The sequence below is a fragment of the Schistocerca serialis genome, chromosome 4, assembly GCF_023864345.2.
Source record: "Schistocerca serialis cubense isolate TAMUIC-IGC-003099 chromosome 4, iqSchSeri2.2, whole genome shotgun sequence".
Lineage (NCBI taxonomy): Eukaryota > Metazoa > Arthropoda > Insecta > Orthoptera > Acrididae > Schistocerca > Schistocerca serialis.
Window position 1 is genome coordinate 702,835,127 of NC_064641.1, and position 18,847 is coordinate 702,853,973.

The window sequence follows — 18,847 nt, forward strand, 5'->3', positions numbered from 1 at the left end:
TTTCTTAAGGGAAAACAACCTACTATAGTTTTCTAGCAAACAGATCAATGTAGTGTAACAAAAATTAATTAATTCTGGACTTGTTCAGTGACAAAAGATGACCAGGTTGAAAATTAAGTGCATTTTTGACAGTTCGTGATACAGATATTAATTTTTCAGCAGTTCTGCTCTTCTGGCAATAGGTTGTCCATATGCATAATGGATGAATACATGTGTTACTTGTTTTCTTTTGATTAATACAGTGAGGCCAAACTCACATCAGTAAAGTGAGAAGAAAGGCAAAACAAGTTATCTTTTTTCCAGTTTTAATATCCAAACAAATAACAGTATTACAAATAATGATATTACATTCTGAGAAATACATTTATATTTAAATATACATTGATTCAGCAGCTTATACATTTATCACAGCAGTTCCATAACATGCAGTCTTTGTAAGCAAGAAGACAGGAGAAAAGTTTTTTAAGGGTTGCAGATCTTTTTACATTCTATACTTTCATAGGTAATTTTGTCATGAGCTCAGAATAGGCATTTCCTTCAGCTTGCTGTGACTTTCTTTTGATGTATTCTATGGTCCTGGCCTGAAAAGCAAATAAACACGGAAGTATTACAGGCAATGTTAAGAACACCTCTTTAAGTTTCTTGAATGCAGAAATTATATTTCACTGAGATAAGAACTTACTGCCAATTTAACATCTGCTTGACCATGCCTGTGAGCTAGATTCCAAAGGTTCAATGCCAATGCTGTGATGCTGGGCTCTGATAAATTTCCTCTAATAATAATTCTTGTGAATAAATCGAGAGCCAAGGAAGACTGGAACAGAAATTTAAGTATCTCTGCAAAGTGTCAACATTACCAGACAGATGTCAAACACATCTATTATACTATTCTTTTCTAAAGCAAGAAATAAAACATAATATACCACTAGAAAATGTGCTAACAATCTCGACAAACTGTCAGATTCTAGTATTGCTATATACTGGACGAAAGCTGTGACTACGAATCCAGACTATATTCATGCAGATCACATGCCACTGTATAGATATGTCATAACTTTGGCTTAACAACAAAAACAGCAACATAATGACATAAACATTTTCGCATTAAAGTGATTATTGGTTTCAAAAGTCACTTTGGGTAAATTAATATGCTTACTTTCAGTGAGGACATCATCAGCACTGCTTAGCATCTAGTTGCAAAAATCTGTAGCTATCTGAAGTTAAATTTTTGCTTCAAAATCAATAACAATTTGATGAGGGAATAAGGCAGTCACAAACTGTAACCAGTAAGTAACGTTATCCTCAATGTAAAGGTTTTTTGAATATTGCAGTGCTCTACTAGGCATGGATCAATTTGAAGTAGTATGCCCATGATTTCTTCATACCTATGGAGTGACAATTCCATTCAGTAAAACGGGAACACACTGTTTACCATGGACCATGAGCCAAAGTTCAACTTGGCATTTTTCGCAGCAAAAAATCATTGCATATGTGAAAAAAGTGAAATGGAAAAATATGCTTGAACCAAATACTTTTGGATTAATATTCTGCTTCTTACCCACTAAGCCATCAAGCCACACAGTATTAGAATATACAGCAATACCACAATTCACAATGCCAGTTATTGCAATAAACTTGTGTCAGAGAGCACTTTCATCATCAACATTTGAGATTATAGTTGTTTTATATGTTATTCCAAATATATTTACCTGTTTTTTGTACTGCTCATTGGCACCAAGAAATTTCAGGTGATTAAGAATTTCATCTATGAGAGCTGAGCAGGTCTTATTGATTTCTGCTATAAATTTTGGATCAGAGCCATACAGGGTGTCATTAGATACCACTGGAACAAATTTTTTACATTAGTGTGTATGTAACCTATCTGTGAAACACTGTAACTAAGCAAGGAGATATATAAATAAAAAGTAATTAGTATTATAGTTTTAAACAGATTTTTTCTTGGTCTTTTTCTTATCTATAGGGTACAGAATTATCAGCTGCATTTTTTATAATTAATAATATAGTTTATCTTTAATTTCATCAACTTTTTTGCAAATTCTGAAAATTTTAGTATACATCTCATATGAGAGATAAGTTGCATTTAAAGAGGTGCGTAAATGCTGCCCTTTCTGTTTGAACACTGATATACACAACAGACATTAGGAATTAATTTTTCTCTTTTCAAAACTGGAACATTATGAATGGATTTATACTTTTTGTATCACTGATTAGTCAAACCAAGCTCTATACATCGTGACTCTTTCGAGAAAAATGATGATGCCAAGTAGATATAAATTATTTATAAAAAATTAATTATCATGTTGTAGACTGCACACCATTACATAAAGTTTTGTGAAAGTGGTTAATATTTGATATTCCTCATTTGTCCCATTGTAAACAATACTGAAACTATTTAACACAATAAAATGGAGTACATGTTGTAGATGATTCAGAGACTGCACATACAAGAGCATCCTAACAGCAGATACTATCATTCTGACTGCATTACATAAATGTCACAAACAGGTAACAGTAGAGACAATGAGCAAAATGTGGCCACAATCTTCATCACATATAATCCATGGTCTTGTGGAGTAATAAGACTAAGAAAACATAAGGAGCAAATGAACAAGCTCATATTAAATACTATAAGCTATATCTTTTATATTCTAGAATTTCAGCTCATCTTATCAGACAATTTCAGTGATATGAGCATCCCATTCATTCATTTTCAAACAGTACTGCCCTGATTATTTTATTAGTCACTGGAATGAAAATATTAACACTGGAATAGAAGATGTTTCAATTAGGCTATTTCATGAATAATGCACCTACAGAAATTGCATGTGTGCTCCAAAATTTATGATTCCAGTTTCAGATATACTAGATCTAGAAAATACTTTCATGAGAAATGGGGTAGTGTAAGGTCAGGAGAATGGCGTGCAGTTTGAATGTTGCTTGAAAGGCAAGGTCAATGTGATGTGAGGAATATTTAGTTGAACCACACACTTGCACATCATACTGCAAACAGATAGCTCATAGGATTCAACCATCATAGACTGTGTTACAACAACTTGCTGCTCTCCGCCCTTCATGCATTATTGTGGCAGAATGGTTTCCTTCATTTACTGATGAAAAATTCAGTTTCATCTCATATAGCACATTTGGACGAGATTTTTGATTTTTATTGTATATATATATGCAGGTGTTTGACAACATTCTCCATCAATTTCTGCCAGGTGACTTGAATCACGACATACAGTGGACATGGATATGTGGCTCTGAAACTGACAGTAACTTCTCAATTCAGCGAAAATTTATTTTCTGCTTTCATCAAACATGGAACTGTTCTCAGTACCATTTCTAATAGTGCCATGTTCTCTTTTTTGACCATGAACACGAGTGTATTAAAAGAAAATTGTAGAAAACAGACAGTACTACCTGTTCCAGCACTTCACAGTGGAGGTTTATTTTTTAGTACACAACCCAATTTTATCACATACATTGAAAAAAGATGTTGCATGTTGTGTGATGATGTCCTTGATGCAGCATACCCTCAAAACAGCAGTTGTATTAGTTTGTGGTTTGCCTAGTTGGAACACAGTACCATGAAATTGGGCAAGAACTATAAGAGATAAATGACTGCACTAACTTGTAACATGGTAGAAGGATGTTGGAAATGTACATCATATCAAGAAGTTGGCCTCTAAGTGGGATGATGCTCAACAGTAAACTATACCACTTGAAATTTGTCAGGGTGTCTCTATATATGGATTTATTGCTTGTCCTTACTTTGGCAGAAGTACAATTAAACTGCTGGACAACACACCATACCAGTCCATGTCTATTCATATCTCACACACTGGCATACGATTTCAGGTGTCAGCATTATTAAGTGCTTATGTTGGGCAACTATGAATGCAGAATCCAGTACGTGTAATAGAACCCAGTACGTTGTCCTCGATGGTGAGTGTTCATTGGAGGTGAGGGTATCATCTGGAGTGCCCCAGGGAAGTGTGGTAGGTCTGCTGTTGTTTTCTATCTACATAAATGATCTTTTGGATAGGGTGGATAGCAATGTGCGACTGTTTGCTGATGATGCTGTGGTGTACGGGAAGGTGTCTTTGTTGCGTGACTGTAGGATACAAAATGACTTGGACAGGATTTGTGATTGGTGTAAAGAATGGCAGCTAACTCTAAATATATATAAATATAAATTAATGCAGATGAATAGGAAAAAGAACCCTGTAATGTTTGAATACTCCATTAGTAGTGTAGCGCTTGACGCAGTCATGTCGATTAAATATTTGGGGTAATGGCAGTTGTGGGGAAGGTGGATAGTTGTCTTCGGTTCATTGGTAGAATTTTGGGAAGATGTGGTTCATCTATGAAGGAGACCGCTTATAAAACACTAGTACGACCTATTCTTGAATACTGAGGTTGGAATGAGGGAGGACATCAGAGGCGGGCTACTAGATTTGTTACTGGTAGGTTTGGTCATCACGCGAGTGTTACGGAAATGCTTCAGGAACTCGGGTGGGAGTCTCTGGAGGAAAGGAGGCGTTCTTTTCATGAATTGCTACTGAGGAAATTTAGAGAACCAGCATTTGAGGCTGACTGCAGTAAAATTACACAGCTGCCAACTTATATTTCGCGGAAAGACCACAAAGATAAGACAAGAGAGATTAGGGCTCGTACAGAGGCATATAGGCAGTCATTTTTCCCTCGTTCTGTTTGGAAGTGGAACAGGGAGAGAAGATGCTAGTTGTGGTACGAGTTACCCTCCGCCACGCATCCTATGGTGAATTGTGGAGTATGTATGTAGATGTACTGTGAATTCATTTAACAACGGTGATGATGGAAACAGGATAGTTCACTGAAGAGTCTGTTTGTTCTCTTGTCATCTGGGAATAAGGATGCATATCATTTACTGCCTGCCACATAATCCTCTGGTTACCTCTGAGCATAATTTGTCTGTTTTTATCAGACCTTTCAATGTTACATATCTCCTTTCATCCACTGCTTTTAATATCATGCAAGGATTAAATTTTTGTGCCTCATTTGTTTTGTTATAGTTCACATGAAAAGCAGGAAAATCTTAACATGTAGATTTATGTACATGTGTATTTTTGTATGAATCTCAAGATCTGAAAAATAATGAATGCCTGAAAGCCTATGCATGTCATAACCATTATTTTTCACACGCTTATGTGCCACTACTTTGCCTGAAAAGTATGTATTGGTTTGTCTCTCAATCACTATTTGTATTCCATCTAAAACTTAGAACTACTATAAAAGATACTGCTTTTCTTTTTTATTTTGGATTTGTCCTAGATTTACATTTTTCATCAAAGAATTTGTAACATTTTTAATAGTTTCCTGAATTTATGATGTTCATATTAACTTTAACTTTGAACCTATGTTTTCTTCCCCTTTGTTACTTATTTTGATGGCACCATGATATTAACAGAATTCTTTCCCTTGGTCATGAATAACAGAATGACATTTGGCTCCTTCAGAATTTCTATTTTTTTCTCTTCATTTATGATGAGTGACATTTGTTCCTACTACTCAACACATACTGTTTGTTTTTGCATAGTGCTGTCAAATAGACAGTCATCTTACAGCACATACTTTCACAGCCATTATTTTCAATCATGCAGATTTTCACCAAGACTGTCATCTTCTGGATTTTTGTAACCAAGTCAATGTAGCCATTTTTCTTTCCATGATGGTTTGAGAACTTTCCCCTGTTATGTCCAGTAAGTATTGAGCCTAGAGTTGTTGCCTGCTATTTGGACACATTATCAAAATATTGTGGAAAGAAAAATGAAAGCATTAACTCAGCTGCAAACCCAGAAATTTTAAAATCATCAATTTCACTGAGGAAGTGTGGAGAAAAGTAGTTCTGTCTCTTGCTGTAATTTTGCTCTTGGACTGTGCGAGAAACAGATTTATCTTGTAATTTCTGTTGACAACTGAGCTCAATCCATTTTAAATAAATTATGTTAAATGGTGATAACTATAAATGTCACGGTTAACATGAAAAGTGTAACAGTGACAGAATCATAACAGTTAAAAAAAATAGTCACCTTTCTCAATGTGATATGGGTAACATTCTTGTGCTGCAGCTGACAGCATGTCCAGTACATGCAGGTAGACAGTACACCGTGCACTGCTGTTTGCTTCCCATGTATAATGCTGTAGAACATTCATCAGACCTCTCGCCAAATAAAGAACCCCTTGCTCTGGATTATCCTGCACAAAAATCATGGAAAAGTGCTATTTAATTTCTGCCATGGATTGCAATCCGCAGCAAAGTTGAAGGAAAGGACTGGTTGATCTTGAAACATAAAAATTGATATTTATAACCATAAATTATATACTTTTCATTCGTTTGTAAAAGTGTCTATTAGCTGTATAGTTTTAGAGCTCAGTATCAATATTCAGATATTTCAGATGACCCTCAAACTGAAACTACAACTGAAGAAATGAAACTTCCCTGCAGAGTTGAAATGATAAACCCACTATGATTTGGACTCAGACCTTTGACTTTTGTGGGCAACACTCTACCAACTGACGCACTCAAGGACTGCAAAATTGTCAGACTCAAAGTTTGGGGTATGTCGGAACACTCACTCTGATGCACAGCATATACTGTAAAGTTAAAATAGGGGGAAAAAAGAATTCGTGCAGAACTATTCTCATTATATCAAATTCACTTTTGTTTCAGTCCATTGTGAAGTGTATGAAGTGCATCACTGAAGAAATTAGAGCACAGTTTGGCTAATTTCAGAAATTAAAAGATATCATTTCACCCGCACAGTAACACAATAAAACTAGACTTCATTGTCATGATTCTCTTTTAGTATTGGAGCTCAATGTATTGCTATGAAATTTTTAAACTGTTTTATAATTATGCATGGACTAATGGCTATTGAATTTGCCAAACAGCACTCAAAAGTCATTCAATTCACAATTAATAAAATATTCCAGGCTATTACGCTGTGGTCAAAGAGATTTCACTTTAAAAACCGACATTTCATCCCCATCTGCGGAGGACATTTTCAAGGGGGACCACAGCTTTGTTGAATGTCCAGTTCCCCTGGCTCGCTATGACTACAGCAAAATTCCACTTCCATGAGCTCCCACACACTGGCATGATGTCACATGTTTTGATAAGCAAGCGAAATTGGCTGTTGTCGATTGTCACCACTCCATGGTGGAAGACTGGTACACATCATCTTCAGCACCAGAATCCAAATTTCATTCAATTTCACGCCCTCCTCCTGCCTATTGAAATTCCTGAGGTGTTTCACAATGTCTATGGCCACTCTGAATAGCCTTCTGTGGTATCCATTTGTGGCTGCTAGTATTTGAATTCTATCAGAATGAATGTGGTGGTCTCACGGCTGTAAAGCATGTTCCGCAACAGCTGACCTGTCAGTCTCCCCTCTTCTGCAATTGCCCTTGTGCTCTTTGAGTCATTTGTGACAGTTCTTTTTGTAGTACCCATGCACACCTCCTGAAAACTACCCGGAATCCTATAAATTCCAGATTTTTCCACCACTTGGCGAGCATCCTTGGCCGATTTTAGGTAATCCTGATTCTTCCGAGTGGGTGTGTAAATTACCACAATGTCACGCTTTTTTAAGATTCTTCCTATGCAGTCAGTCACTTCCTTAATGAATGGCAGGAAAGCTTTTGATTTCACTGGCGCTTGAGCATCGCAATGATTTCTCTTAATACTCTTTTCACCTCAGTGAACGAATAAACATTCTTGATCAATGCATTGGTGAGGTATTTTAATTCTGCATCATGCAGCTCTGGTTCATAGATTTTTCTTGCTCTATCCGCTGATATTTTTATGATGCCTTCCTTTTGTCATGGGTGGTAGTTAGAATCTCAGTGTAGGTAACGGTCTGCGTGCATGCCGTTTTGGTAAATTATGTGGACCAAGATACCATCTTCTTTCTTGAAATCTAGCACATAAAGACAATTTAATCTTCTGCCTGCCTCCTCCTCCCTGGTAAACTGAATCTTGAGAACAATCCAGTTCCTCCCTGCCATGCTGCCACAAAACTATCGTGTCAACCAAGTAACGGAACCAAATATTCGGTTTCTTATTTGCAGTTTCCATTGGCTGCTCCTTGAATTTTTCCACAAAGAAGTTCGCTATAACTGGGCTTAAGGGGCTTCCCACAGTGACACTATCCGTCTGTTTACAGGATATTTTATTAATTGTGACAATTTCAGCCATGAAAGTTTACATTTTACAGTCACTGAATTGTATGACTTTACAACAACAATCAAACAGTTTTGTATTGATTAAACAGAAAGAGAGTTTGCAACTATCAAATTGCTAATAAATCTGGAAATATATTTGATGGGTATTTTGATAAATACTTGCAACTAATTTGTGATGACATATCTTATTTTTGGTTTAGTGACAATTTACAACACATTCTACAAAAATAAAAATATGTATTTTGAGGTAGTGAGATAATGCTGTTGCTCAGTGTAGATAGTGAAAATAAGTTGGTCTTTTCCTAGCAATCTCTCCATAAATATGTTGTATATTTATGTTTCTGTGTGATGATAGGCATTGTGGCTCTTCATGCACCCTTGCTTATCGAGACTTCTTGGTCAAGCCAAGTCTGCTGCTCACTATGTTTTGGTGCACACAGCGTCAGCTGGTAGCTACTCTGTAAGTCAAATGTATTCATTGCAGGTGACTATTACCAGCCTGCTATAAAGTTTTTCAGCTTCTTCTCAACGTGTATCATCTGTTTACAAAAATTACATAAAAACTTGATTCACAAAGTGTTTATCTGGTCTTGCATCTGCTGACAAATTTTATGCTTGAAGTATACCTTTATTTTGGTTGCATTACATTTTCTCTCTTCCTCCTTTTTGTTACTAAAAACAAATAATTAATTTTTTAAGGGTACAAAGCATTCTGTGTCATATATAGGTTTTAACAATAATATCACACATTTCCTACTTTCCTATAAATATAAATATGTCTAGTGTAGAATTAATGAAAAATACCTGAGTACAAAAATTGCCTGAGGCATTAGCTGAGAAGGATGTAAGACAGGGTTGATGCCTAGTCTGCATGTTATGCAATCTATACACACAACAAGCAGTAAAGAAAACCAAGGAGATGGTTAACCTCTGAGGAGAAGAAATACACTACTGTTTGTGAAAATTGCACCACCAAGAAATAATGGTCTAAATCACTCCAAAATCAGAAGATGTGTACAACAGTGGAATTATAATAAGCGATTAAGACTTCAGTGAGGAGGCATGTACATAGGCCCAGCAGTGCTCCCTTTTGTGTATCCCAACAGCGTTTGGCCAAGCCAAGCTCAGTTGGTGCAGTCTGTGTCGTCATAACTGATAAAAAAGCCTCATCCACGGTATTGACTCGACTTTGGACTGCTGCAGTGGGTGTGGACATACCTGCATCGATGGCTTGACACATTCTGCTTAGGACTGTGCTGGCGGCACACATGACATTGCACTGACTTCCACTGTCCAGAAATCAACACCACCTCAGGCTTCTGTGGCCTTGTAAATGCACACTTCCTACATACTGAGGAGAATCTGAACAGCAACCATTCCATCATGAGATGTCTTAGAGGCCCAGGCACTGCTCCTCCTGCAGGCAGTTCCACATGCCCTATTTCAACAGGACAAAGCCTAGCCACAAGAGGTGAGGAATTTGTAAACCTTCTTTGAAGAATGACGTGTTCAGCTGACTCCCTGGCCTGCACACATGTCTGACAAGTCATCCATCAAATACATCTGGGATATGGTCGTTCAGCAACTTGTTGTTCTGGAGCTCTTGCAACAACTGTTGACACTTTATGGATGCTCCTACAAACCACATGGCAGTGTGTTTCCCAACACCATATCCATGAACACTGGTTCCCAGTTATGACGTCTGGAGGCTCTGAATGCTGCGTGTGAAAGCATACTGAATTCTGACTGTCAGAGTGCATATCCAGCTCTGTACTCCAAATTAGTGTATTGTCATGTTCCCAAATTGTGGAATAAATTTCATTCTAATCACATATCTTCTTCTTGGTGATGCAATTCTCTTGAACAGTAGAGTAAATACTGTTAGGTTTGCTGATGCCATTATAATTCTATCAAAGCTGGTAAAGGGCTTAAATAAAAACAAGCTGAATGGTATGGACAGTTTCTTGAAAAGATGTTATACACTGAAGTGCCAAAGAAACTGCTATAGGCATGCATATTCAAAAACAGAGATACGTAAACAGGCAGAATACTGCAAGTGTCTGGCGCAGTTGTTGGATCAGTTACTGCTGCTACAACGGCAGTGATGAAATTACAGTTTTTCCCATACAACCATTTTATGCGTGTACCATGAATTTCAGGAATACAGTAAAACTTCAAATCTCCGACATCACTGTGCCCGTAATAACATCCTGCAAGAACAGGACCAATGATGACTGAAGAGAATTGTTTAACGTGACAGAAGTGCAACCATTCCGCAAAAATGTGCAGATTTCAGTGACGAGCCATCAACAAGTGCAAGTGTTTGAACCATTCAATGAAACATCATTGATGTGTGCTTTTGGAGCCGAAGGCCCGCTCGTGTACCCTGGGTGACCGCATGACACAAAGCTTTACTCCTCACCTGGTCCAATCCACACCAACATTGGACTGTTAATTACTGGAAACATGTTGCCTGGTTGGACGAGTCTCGTTTCAAATTGTATCAAGCGGATGGAAAGTGCAGGTATGGAGACAGCCTCATGAGCCCATGGACACTGCATGTCAGCAGGGGACTGTTCAAGCTGGTGGAGGCTCCAAGTATCCTGTCTGATCGACTGCGTCCATTCATGTCCATTGTGCATTCCGACAGACTTAGGCAATTCCAGCAGGAGAATGCAAAACCCCACACATGCAGAATTGCTACAGAATGGCTCCAGGAACACTCTACTGAGTTTAAACCCTTTCGCTGGCGACCAAACTCCCAAGACATGAACATTATTGAGCATATCTGGGATGCCTTGCAATGAGCTGTTCAGAGATATCTCCACCCCCTTGTACTCTAATGTATTTATGGACAGTGCTGCATGATTCATGGTGTCAATTCCCTCCATGGTGTCAATTCAGACATAAGTCAAGTCCTGCCAAATTGTGTTGTGGCACTTCTGCATGCTCGCAGCAGCTCTACACTATATTAGGCAGATGCACCAGTTTCTTTGCCTCTTCAGTGTAAGGTGAATTGCTGCATAACATAATAACTTCAATGTAGTGTAGTCAAATTGCATCATGTGATGCTGACAGAATTACATCAGGAAATGAGATGCTGAATGTAATAGACAGGTTTTGTTATTTGGGCAGCGAAGTAACTGACCCTGGTATAAACAAACAGGAAACAAAATGCACTCTAGCAATAGCCAGAAAAGGTTTGCTTACTAAGAGAAATGTCAAATATAAATTTTAGTGTTTGAAAAGTTGCTCTGTACCTGTTTGTTTGGGGTTTAGTCTTATAAATAAATGAAACATAGATGATAAGTAGTACAAACATGAAGAGAACAGAATCTTTTGAAATGTTGTGCTACAGAAAAATGCTAAAGATTATACAGCTCTTGAAGAGGCAGTGAAATGAATTGGGGAGAAAAAAATAAATGGCACAATATGACAAAAAGAAAGGATACATTGACAAGACACATCCTGAAGTATCTATTTGCTAATGGAGGGAAGTATCATGATACCGACTGTGGCGGGGAGATTGAGGCTTGATTACAGTAATGAGGTTCAGGAGGATGTAAATTTCCATTGTTATGCAGAGATCAAGAGCATGATCTAGTGTGAAGAGGTGCATCATACCAGTCTTTGGACTGGCGAGACTGATAAAGATAACAATGACGATGATGACGACGAGGATGACCACCACCACAACAACAACAACCTGAGTTACTTCATTTGCAGTATTTTAACAATGATTTACAATATGTTTCTAAAATCAGTTTGCTTTCAGAGGAAAGTACACACACACGTGAAAGTTCATAATTACTATACATTTAGTTTCTATGCTGAGAAAAATCAATTTTTTTTATTCATTATCAATAATGTGTTTCACCACACTGGATACAAAAACAACTTCCTTTTTCTTAAACTAATAATGCACTTTTCCCATGGATAATTCTAACCAAACAACTTTAATCAGTTCATATGTTATATTTTTATCTGCATCAATATAAAATTATGATGTAAAATGTCTGACTTGAGAATTCTGATGTAGGTGTATCTATAAAAGCAACTGGTACTTACTGGCACTACCAATAATGTTGACAGAAAGTGGCATAAATAGGAAACAAGATATGCTTCTGAACTCTTCAGCTTTCCATCCACTTCCATTGTGGTTGGTAACTCAGGGATCAGACTTAATGCTGCCTTGAAACATGCATCAGCTGAAAATCAGGAAGTAAAATGAATGTAATAAATAACAAGTACTAATCTCATTGAAACACAATTTCTGTAATTTAAGCAGCATTGTTTTCGCCAGAATTGAGTGTAAGCCTGTCACCACACATTTATTATATGAAGACACCCGAAAGACCTTCCGTTATCATCACAAATGGATTATTACAGTAAGGAATCTGAGAGTTCTTGAAGTCAGTAAAATAAAGATAATAGCAAATAACAAATTACAATATTACTTTTCTATTACTATAAATTAATATAATTTGTTAAGTAGGATACAACAATTGTCTCTTCAAGGTAGGATAATCACTTTAGATCCTCTTCCTCCTCCAGTCACTCTCATTCACAAAGAGATCATAAATTTCAAACACATTTCTTAAATCTTTATGTTTCAGTGTGTTTCAATCTCGCTTGTAGTTTTCTTGGCCAACTTTGGGTCTGAGATTTAGATTCTTAGAGTAATTTTTGGCTTCCTCTAACAGGATATCAAATGCTTCTGCTGTCCTAAGATTCACAAGAGCTCTTTTAGAACATCTATGGAAGTCTACTGAACATGTCACTCTGGCTGCATTAAAATTTTATTCTGGAGAGACCTCACTAGCTCTTCACAGAGTCCAAACACTTCAATACAGCCTTTCACATAAAAAATAGTCTCCAACTTTTCAAGCCATGTTGCATAGCCTTGCAGGGCTGGCCATCTTTTGCCTCTAACTGAGCAGAGAAGATCTTCAGTTCTGGTACATTGTTTTTCATCTCATCGAGAAGTGGCATTAGGATGTTGTAAGGCATCCCAGCTGTGCTAAATAATGTTCATGTCTGGGGAGTTTGGTGGCCAGGAGAAGTGCTTAAACTCAGAAGATGTTCCTGGAGCAACACTGTAGCAATTCTGGACATGTTGGTTGTCACATTGTCCTGCTGGAATTGCTCAAGTCCATTGGAATGCACAATGGACATGAATGAGTGTAGGTGATCAGACAGGACAGGATGCTAACATATGTGTCACCTGTCAGAGTCGTATCTAGATGTATCAGGGGTCCAATATCACTCCAACTTGTGAGGTAACGGGTGAGTTGTGGCGCCCTGAAAATATTCTAAGTTTGGAGTTGGCATGGCCGCATGGGCTGCTCGGCAAGCCAGGGCTTGTCAGCAACTGTGTGATGCTGAACGTTAGCCGGACCGAGAGCAGTAGCCCCAGCGCATGGTCCAGGCTGATCGCGTGGCTGGGAATTCCATATTGAAGCTGCATCGAGGACTGCATTTTGTGTCAATGAAGGAGATTTGTATGCCGGGCTGACTTTGTGAAACCATAATGGCAAACATCTCACAGTTCATGTAGAAATTAATAATAACCAAAGGAGTCATGATACCTTAAAAAGAAACATGTATATTACCCTTATTTGTGTGGTGATTCTGATGGTGTAATTAGATTTTCAATATCTTTATTAGTTTAAAGTTTAGTATCAGACTGTAAATTATACAAGTAACACCCAGCAATGAATTTTCAAAATCTAAATGGTTCATCCGATTTTGTCGATCAATGTGTCTTTAGTTAGTTATTAGTGTAAATCTAAATTGGTATGAATTACAGGCATGTAACTTGAATAGTACATGAGTTATTGGAGGTAAAAGTGGCCAATTACTATTGATCGCATCTGATCACAAGTACTCCACAATTACACGAAAAAATGGTAGCAGCATGCTTACAAATATATTTATTCCTCTATGTCTTTTGTTTATATCCGATATATACTATTCATGAAGAAATTGGTCAAATATTTACTGTTTTTTAGAAAGCACAGAGACATTAGGCTACTGGCCTACTTTTGCTTATGTTTATTTGATTTGATGTGTTTATGTAATTAATAATGTGTGTTAAAGCATGTTTATGGTCCAGCTGTAGGAATATTTATTTAATTTCAAGTTATTTAAATGTAAATACAGTATTTTGTATGTGTTTCAAGATGTCTGAGAGTGTGCGTTGGCTTGGAGGCATGGCGGGAGCACTCTAGCCACTCACAGCGTTCGTTACTACGGTAGGTGACTACTGAAGTCAATAGAGAGACTGGACAGAAGTGGGGGAGGAGCATCGGGTTGCATGGGACAGGGGAGTGCTGGAAGAGAAGGCGCAGCTAATTATGTGAAGTAGGAATCTATTGTTTCCCTGTTACTCAACTTATATTTTATTTAAAATTTCTGGCCATCAACACCAATAAGTGTTGTGCAGACATAAACGGCATACTTAAAAGTATTTCCGCTATGATACTCATCATTTAAAGTCATTAAAATAGGACCCGCAAATTTTATTTAATTGAAATCTTTCATTTATTAACTTCTATGTTACTTTCAAAATTCGCATTTGCTGAGCGATAGGAACATTCGACCATTCGATTCATGTGTATATTCATATTGTATACTGCAGACTCAACATTACTTGGCATGTAATGTGGCAACTACGTATCCCACTCCCTACACAATGAAACCAGCCAAAACTTTCAATATTTCAACTCTGAGTCTGAGGGTAAGTAGTTGAGGGCCACATTTTTTTTTTGAAAGCCCACAACTGAAGGTTTCTCGTCCGGGATTTGTGTCCTACAAATTGGTAATTCCTTTTGCTCTCTGTTATTCAGTGTACTATGCGAAGTGTAAAAACTTTTACAAAACCAGTAGAGATTTCAGTAGTGTGAACCTCTCACCAAACGCAGTGTGAGATTTTTTTTTTCCACAAGTAGGTTTCTGAAAATAGTGAAATTACGCAGTAATTTTCACAACTAACACATGCTATCGATAGAGGTTCTAATCTATTACGTTAAAGGCAATTTGCGTGGGGGCTCAGAGACTAAATAAGTTGACTGCAGGGAACGGCAGCGGTTAGCACATTTAACGGACAGCGGTATCGGAGACAACTGGAACACGCGGTAACCGGCAGCAACTACAGCTACACCAGGCGACTTCTCTAGTGGCAGACGCAGTTCAACAGCAGTACGATGGAAGTGTCTTTGAGTACTCCAGGGCAGTCTTCAATGTCGACTTCCACTACTACTGATGGCATCACCATGGCAGAGGGAACCATCTCAGATCCGATAAGTGCCTGCACAAATAATGAGATAGTGTTTAACTCTGAAGTTCAAGCTCCATTTATAGATCTCGCGAATATAAAATAGTCGCCTAATATGTGTAGTTCTGAAAATGGAAGTGAGCCCATTAGTCCAAAAACAGAGTGCGGACGTGTAACTAGTGGGAATCCAGGAAGGGGAATGAATGTGGGGGAGATATGATGTCTCAGCTAATGCAAATGATCCACGGATTGGTAAATAATACGAATATAATGGCAAATAACATCAGTGCAATTTGAACAGATATGGGTACATTGCGAACAGATATGGGCACGTTGCAAACAGTTACGGATACAATTCGGCCTGATATAGGTACAATGCGACCTGAAATAGGCTCCGCTATAAAAGAGGAAGTTGAAAAAACTATTGGTAACCTTGAAAAAGCAATTGATAATAAATTAAAATGTGTCCAAGGGGATATAGGGAAAATTACAAATGAAGTTGTAATAGTAAAATCTAAAATCAAATCAGTGGAAAAAGATCTTGGGGAAAAAATGGATAAGATACAGACGGAACTTGGAGGCAAGGTAAGTGACTGTATAAAGGTGCAAGATGCTCATAAAAGCAATATAAGCTTAGCAATTAGTGACATTGCCAATCCTATAGGTGAGGGTGAGAAAGAAGTGGGCAAAATTAAAGATAAAATAGAGTCCAGTATCACTAGTGAAAATGTAGTTAAAAAACAAATAAAACAGATAAAAAGTGATTTAAATTCGTTAGCCTCCCAACAGGCCATGCCATTTATAAATATCCCTTGGGCAAATACCGTATCTGTGAAATGTTACATAGATGATGGAAGATATCACGCAGTAAATTTCTTGGCTGCATGTAGGGGTGCTTTTGTTCAAGGCATGTCGGACGAAGCGAAAATAAAATACGTTAAACGGCATTTGGAGGGAGACCCACAGTCTTGGGCAAATGTGAAATGTAGTTCATGCGAATCGTAGGAAGAGTTTGAAAAGGATTTTAACTGAAATCACCATGTTAAAAAGGTGATTACCTAAAAATTTGCAGTGGGATCTTGTCCACAGTCCATGTGATTTCATGGACAAATTTCTAGAATTTGTAGAAAAATTAGAGAGGACTTTGAAGTTCAAACCTGAGAGCAAACTGGTTGGTAGTTATCAAAATTGGAATCCAAATAATCACCACCACAATAATAATCTTGAGAGAAATCAAAGGAATTCTCAGGGAGATAGTAGCTAGAATGAGCAGAATGGTCGGAGAACGAACGGGAGTGATAACTTCTGTGAATGGAACCCAAGTAAAGAATGCAGATTTGATGAGGAAAATCGCGTAACAACCGGTCAGGAAACTTATATTCGCCACATCTCAGGTCCAGGGATGGCGACCTGAACAGGCGATGAAAATGACTGGAGATAATGGTAATGGTAGGAATGTTGATAGGTTTAGAGAAAGGCAACAAATATGTAATATGGAGTATGTTAAAGAGGAAAAAGGAATAAAAGCAGGCACGAATGGCGGAAGCATACATTTGTGAGAGATTTAAGTAAAAGTAATGGAAATAAATCTGTGGGGAGTGATGTAAGTTATGGATGTGTAATGAATAAGTGTGTGAATGGTGATGAATGGAAAGATTCAGTGGTTCAAAAAGAAGTTAAAGAGGAGATGAATTTTGTGAAAGCAAATTGTGTGGAGAGTTCTGAAGATTAGCAAACAGTAGCAATTGCAGTAAGGAAGGTGTTGTAGTAGCAATGTTACTAAAGGAGGCTTAGCATTGGTCTCACCAGCAGTTGAAATTAAAAATGTTTCGGCAGAGGTAGATGATTTCTGTTTACAGGAACAGAGTAATGGTAATTTATGTAATGATGTAAAAGCTACTGGTATTGATACTTTGGAGGAAGGAATCTACCTGTTTCTTGTCACGAATGAAGGTGAAACAAAACTTATTAATGAATGTATGGATCTAAAACGTTTGTCAGAGTATGAATATGAGAATGTATGTAAAGTAGGATCGGGGGTTAATCTGGATGAAAAGTGCATAGAAATGGCAGTGTGTGCTGATTTTTGTCTAATCACAGGGGAATGTAGCAAGTCTGGAAGTCCAAAAATTGTACGACAAAGTAGCAGCGATTTGTGTGAGGTAGCAGAGGAGGATAAAGTTGTGTACGATTCACGTAAAGTTAATTTGTTGACGGAGGACAGTAAGGTTTCTGATGTGAATTTATACAGTGATTTAAATGGTGCATCAGCAGATATGATTGCTGAGATGAATATTTATGGTGATGATGGCTTAGGCATCGATGTATTATATCAGGGAGATAAAGTGTTTAACGGTGAATTGATGTATAATTTTGTTGAAGCTGCAAGTGTCAATATTTTGGAGGGGAAAAACAGTAAAGTTGTGCACGCTGTGGGTAGTGAATCATCGAAATGTGTGGATAGACTAACAGAAAATTTAGAGAGGGCTGAAGTAAATAGTGTGGATGGGGATAGTTTGTGTAATGAAGTTCAAATGATTTGGTATATGAAGTAGTAGTGTGATTTTAGTGTGACTGGTTGGCGATGGTACAGTAGAACAGGGCTGGTTGGCGATGGTACAGTAGAACAGTACGGTCATTAGTTCCGCATATGTGGAAATGGAAGAAGTTTAAAATTGCTAGAGGTTTAGAAAAGGGAAGGAATGAATTTGGGGTGAAGGAAATATTTATTGAATTATTTTGGGATGAACATGAGATTGAGGGATGGATAGAACAGGATGTGTGTACACTAGAATTGGAAGAGAACGGACGAGACATAGAAAATGGTTTATTAAGGGAGAAATATTTAGAACGAAAGGAAATGGTAAATGTAAGCCAATTATTGAAATTAAAGTTGGAAAAGAAATGGTAGATACACTTCTAGATTCAGGTGGTAATGTGTCAGTGATATCAGTAAGTTTTATGAACATGATCAAAAATAGGAAACTAGTAATCTTCTCAGTCAAATATTTACTGCGTTTTAGAGAACACAGAGACATTAGGCTACTGGCCTACTTTTGCTTCTATTCCTTTGATATATGTTTATTTGGTTTGTTTATGTATTTAATAATGTGTGTTAAAGCATGTTTATGGTCCAGCTGTAGGAATATTTATTTAATTTCAAGTTATTTAAATGTAAATACAGTATTTCGTATGTGTTCCAAGATGTTTGAGAGTGTGCATTGGCTTGGAGACATGGCAGGAGCGCTCTAGCCAGTCACAGCGTTCATTACTACGGTAGGCGACTACGGAAGTCAATGGAGAGACTGGATGGAAGTGGGGGAG

The 18,847-nt window shown here is 37.6% G+C and overlaps 1 protein-coding gene across 1 annotated transcript in view; it reads right to left on the minus strand.

Moving 5' to 3' along the window:
- Positions 1–288: 288 nt before the first annotated feature.
- The window catches only part of LOC126473215 (VPS35 endosomal protein-sorting factor-like), a 103,639-nt gene continuing 85,080 nt past the window's right edge, over positions 289–18,847 (minus strand). The window contains exons 16-20 of the mRNA XM_050100126.1: positions 12,316–12,455; positions 6,093–6,258; positions 1,710–1,843; positions 683–814; positions 289–581 (exon numbers count right to left, since the gene is read on the minus strand). Coding sequence (XP_049956083.1) covers positions 489–581; positions 683–814; positions 1,710–1,843; positions 6,093–6,258; positions 12,316–12,455 — 665 coding nt within the window. The 3' untranslated portion in view covers positions 289–488. The remainder of the gene's footprint in view (positions 582–682; positions 815–1,709; positions 1,844–6,092; positions 6,259–12,315; positions 12,456–18,847) is intronic.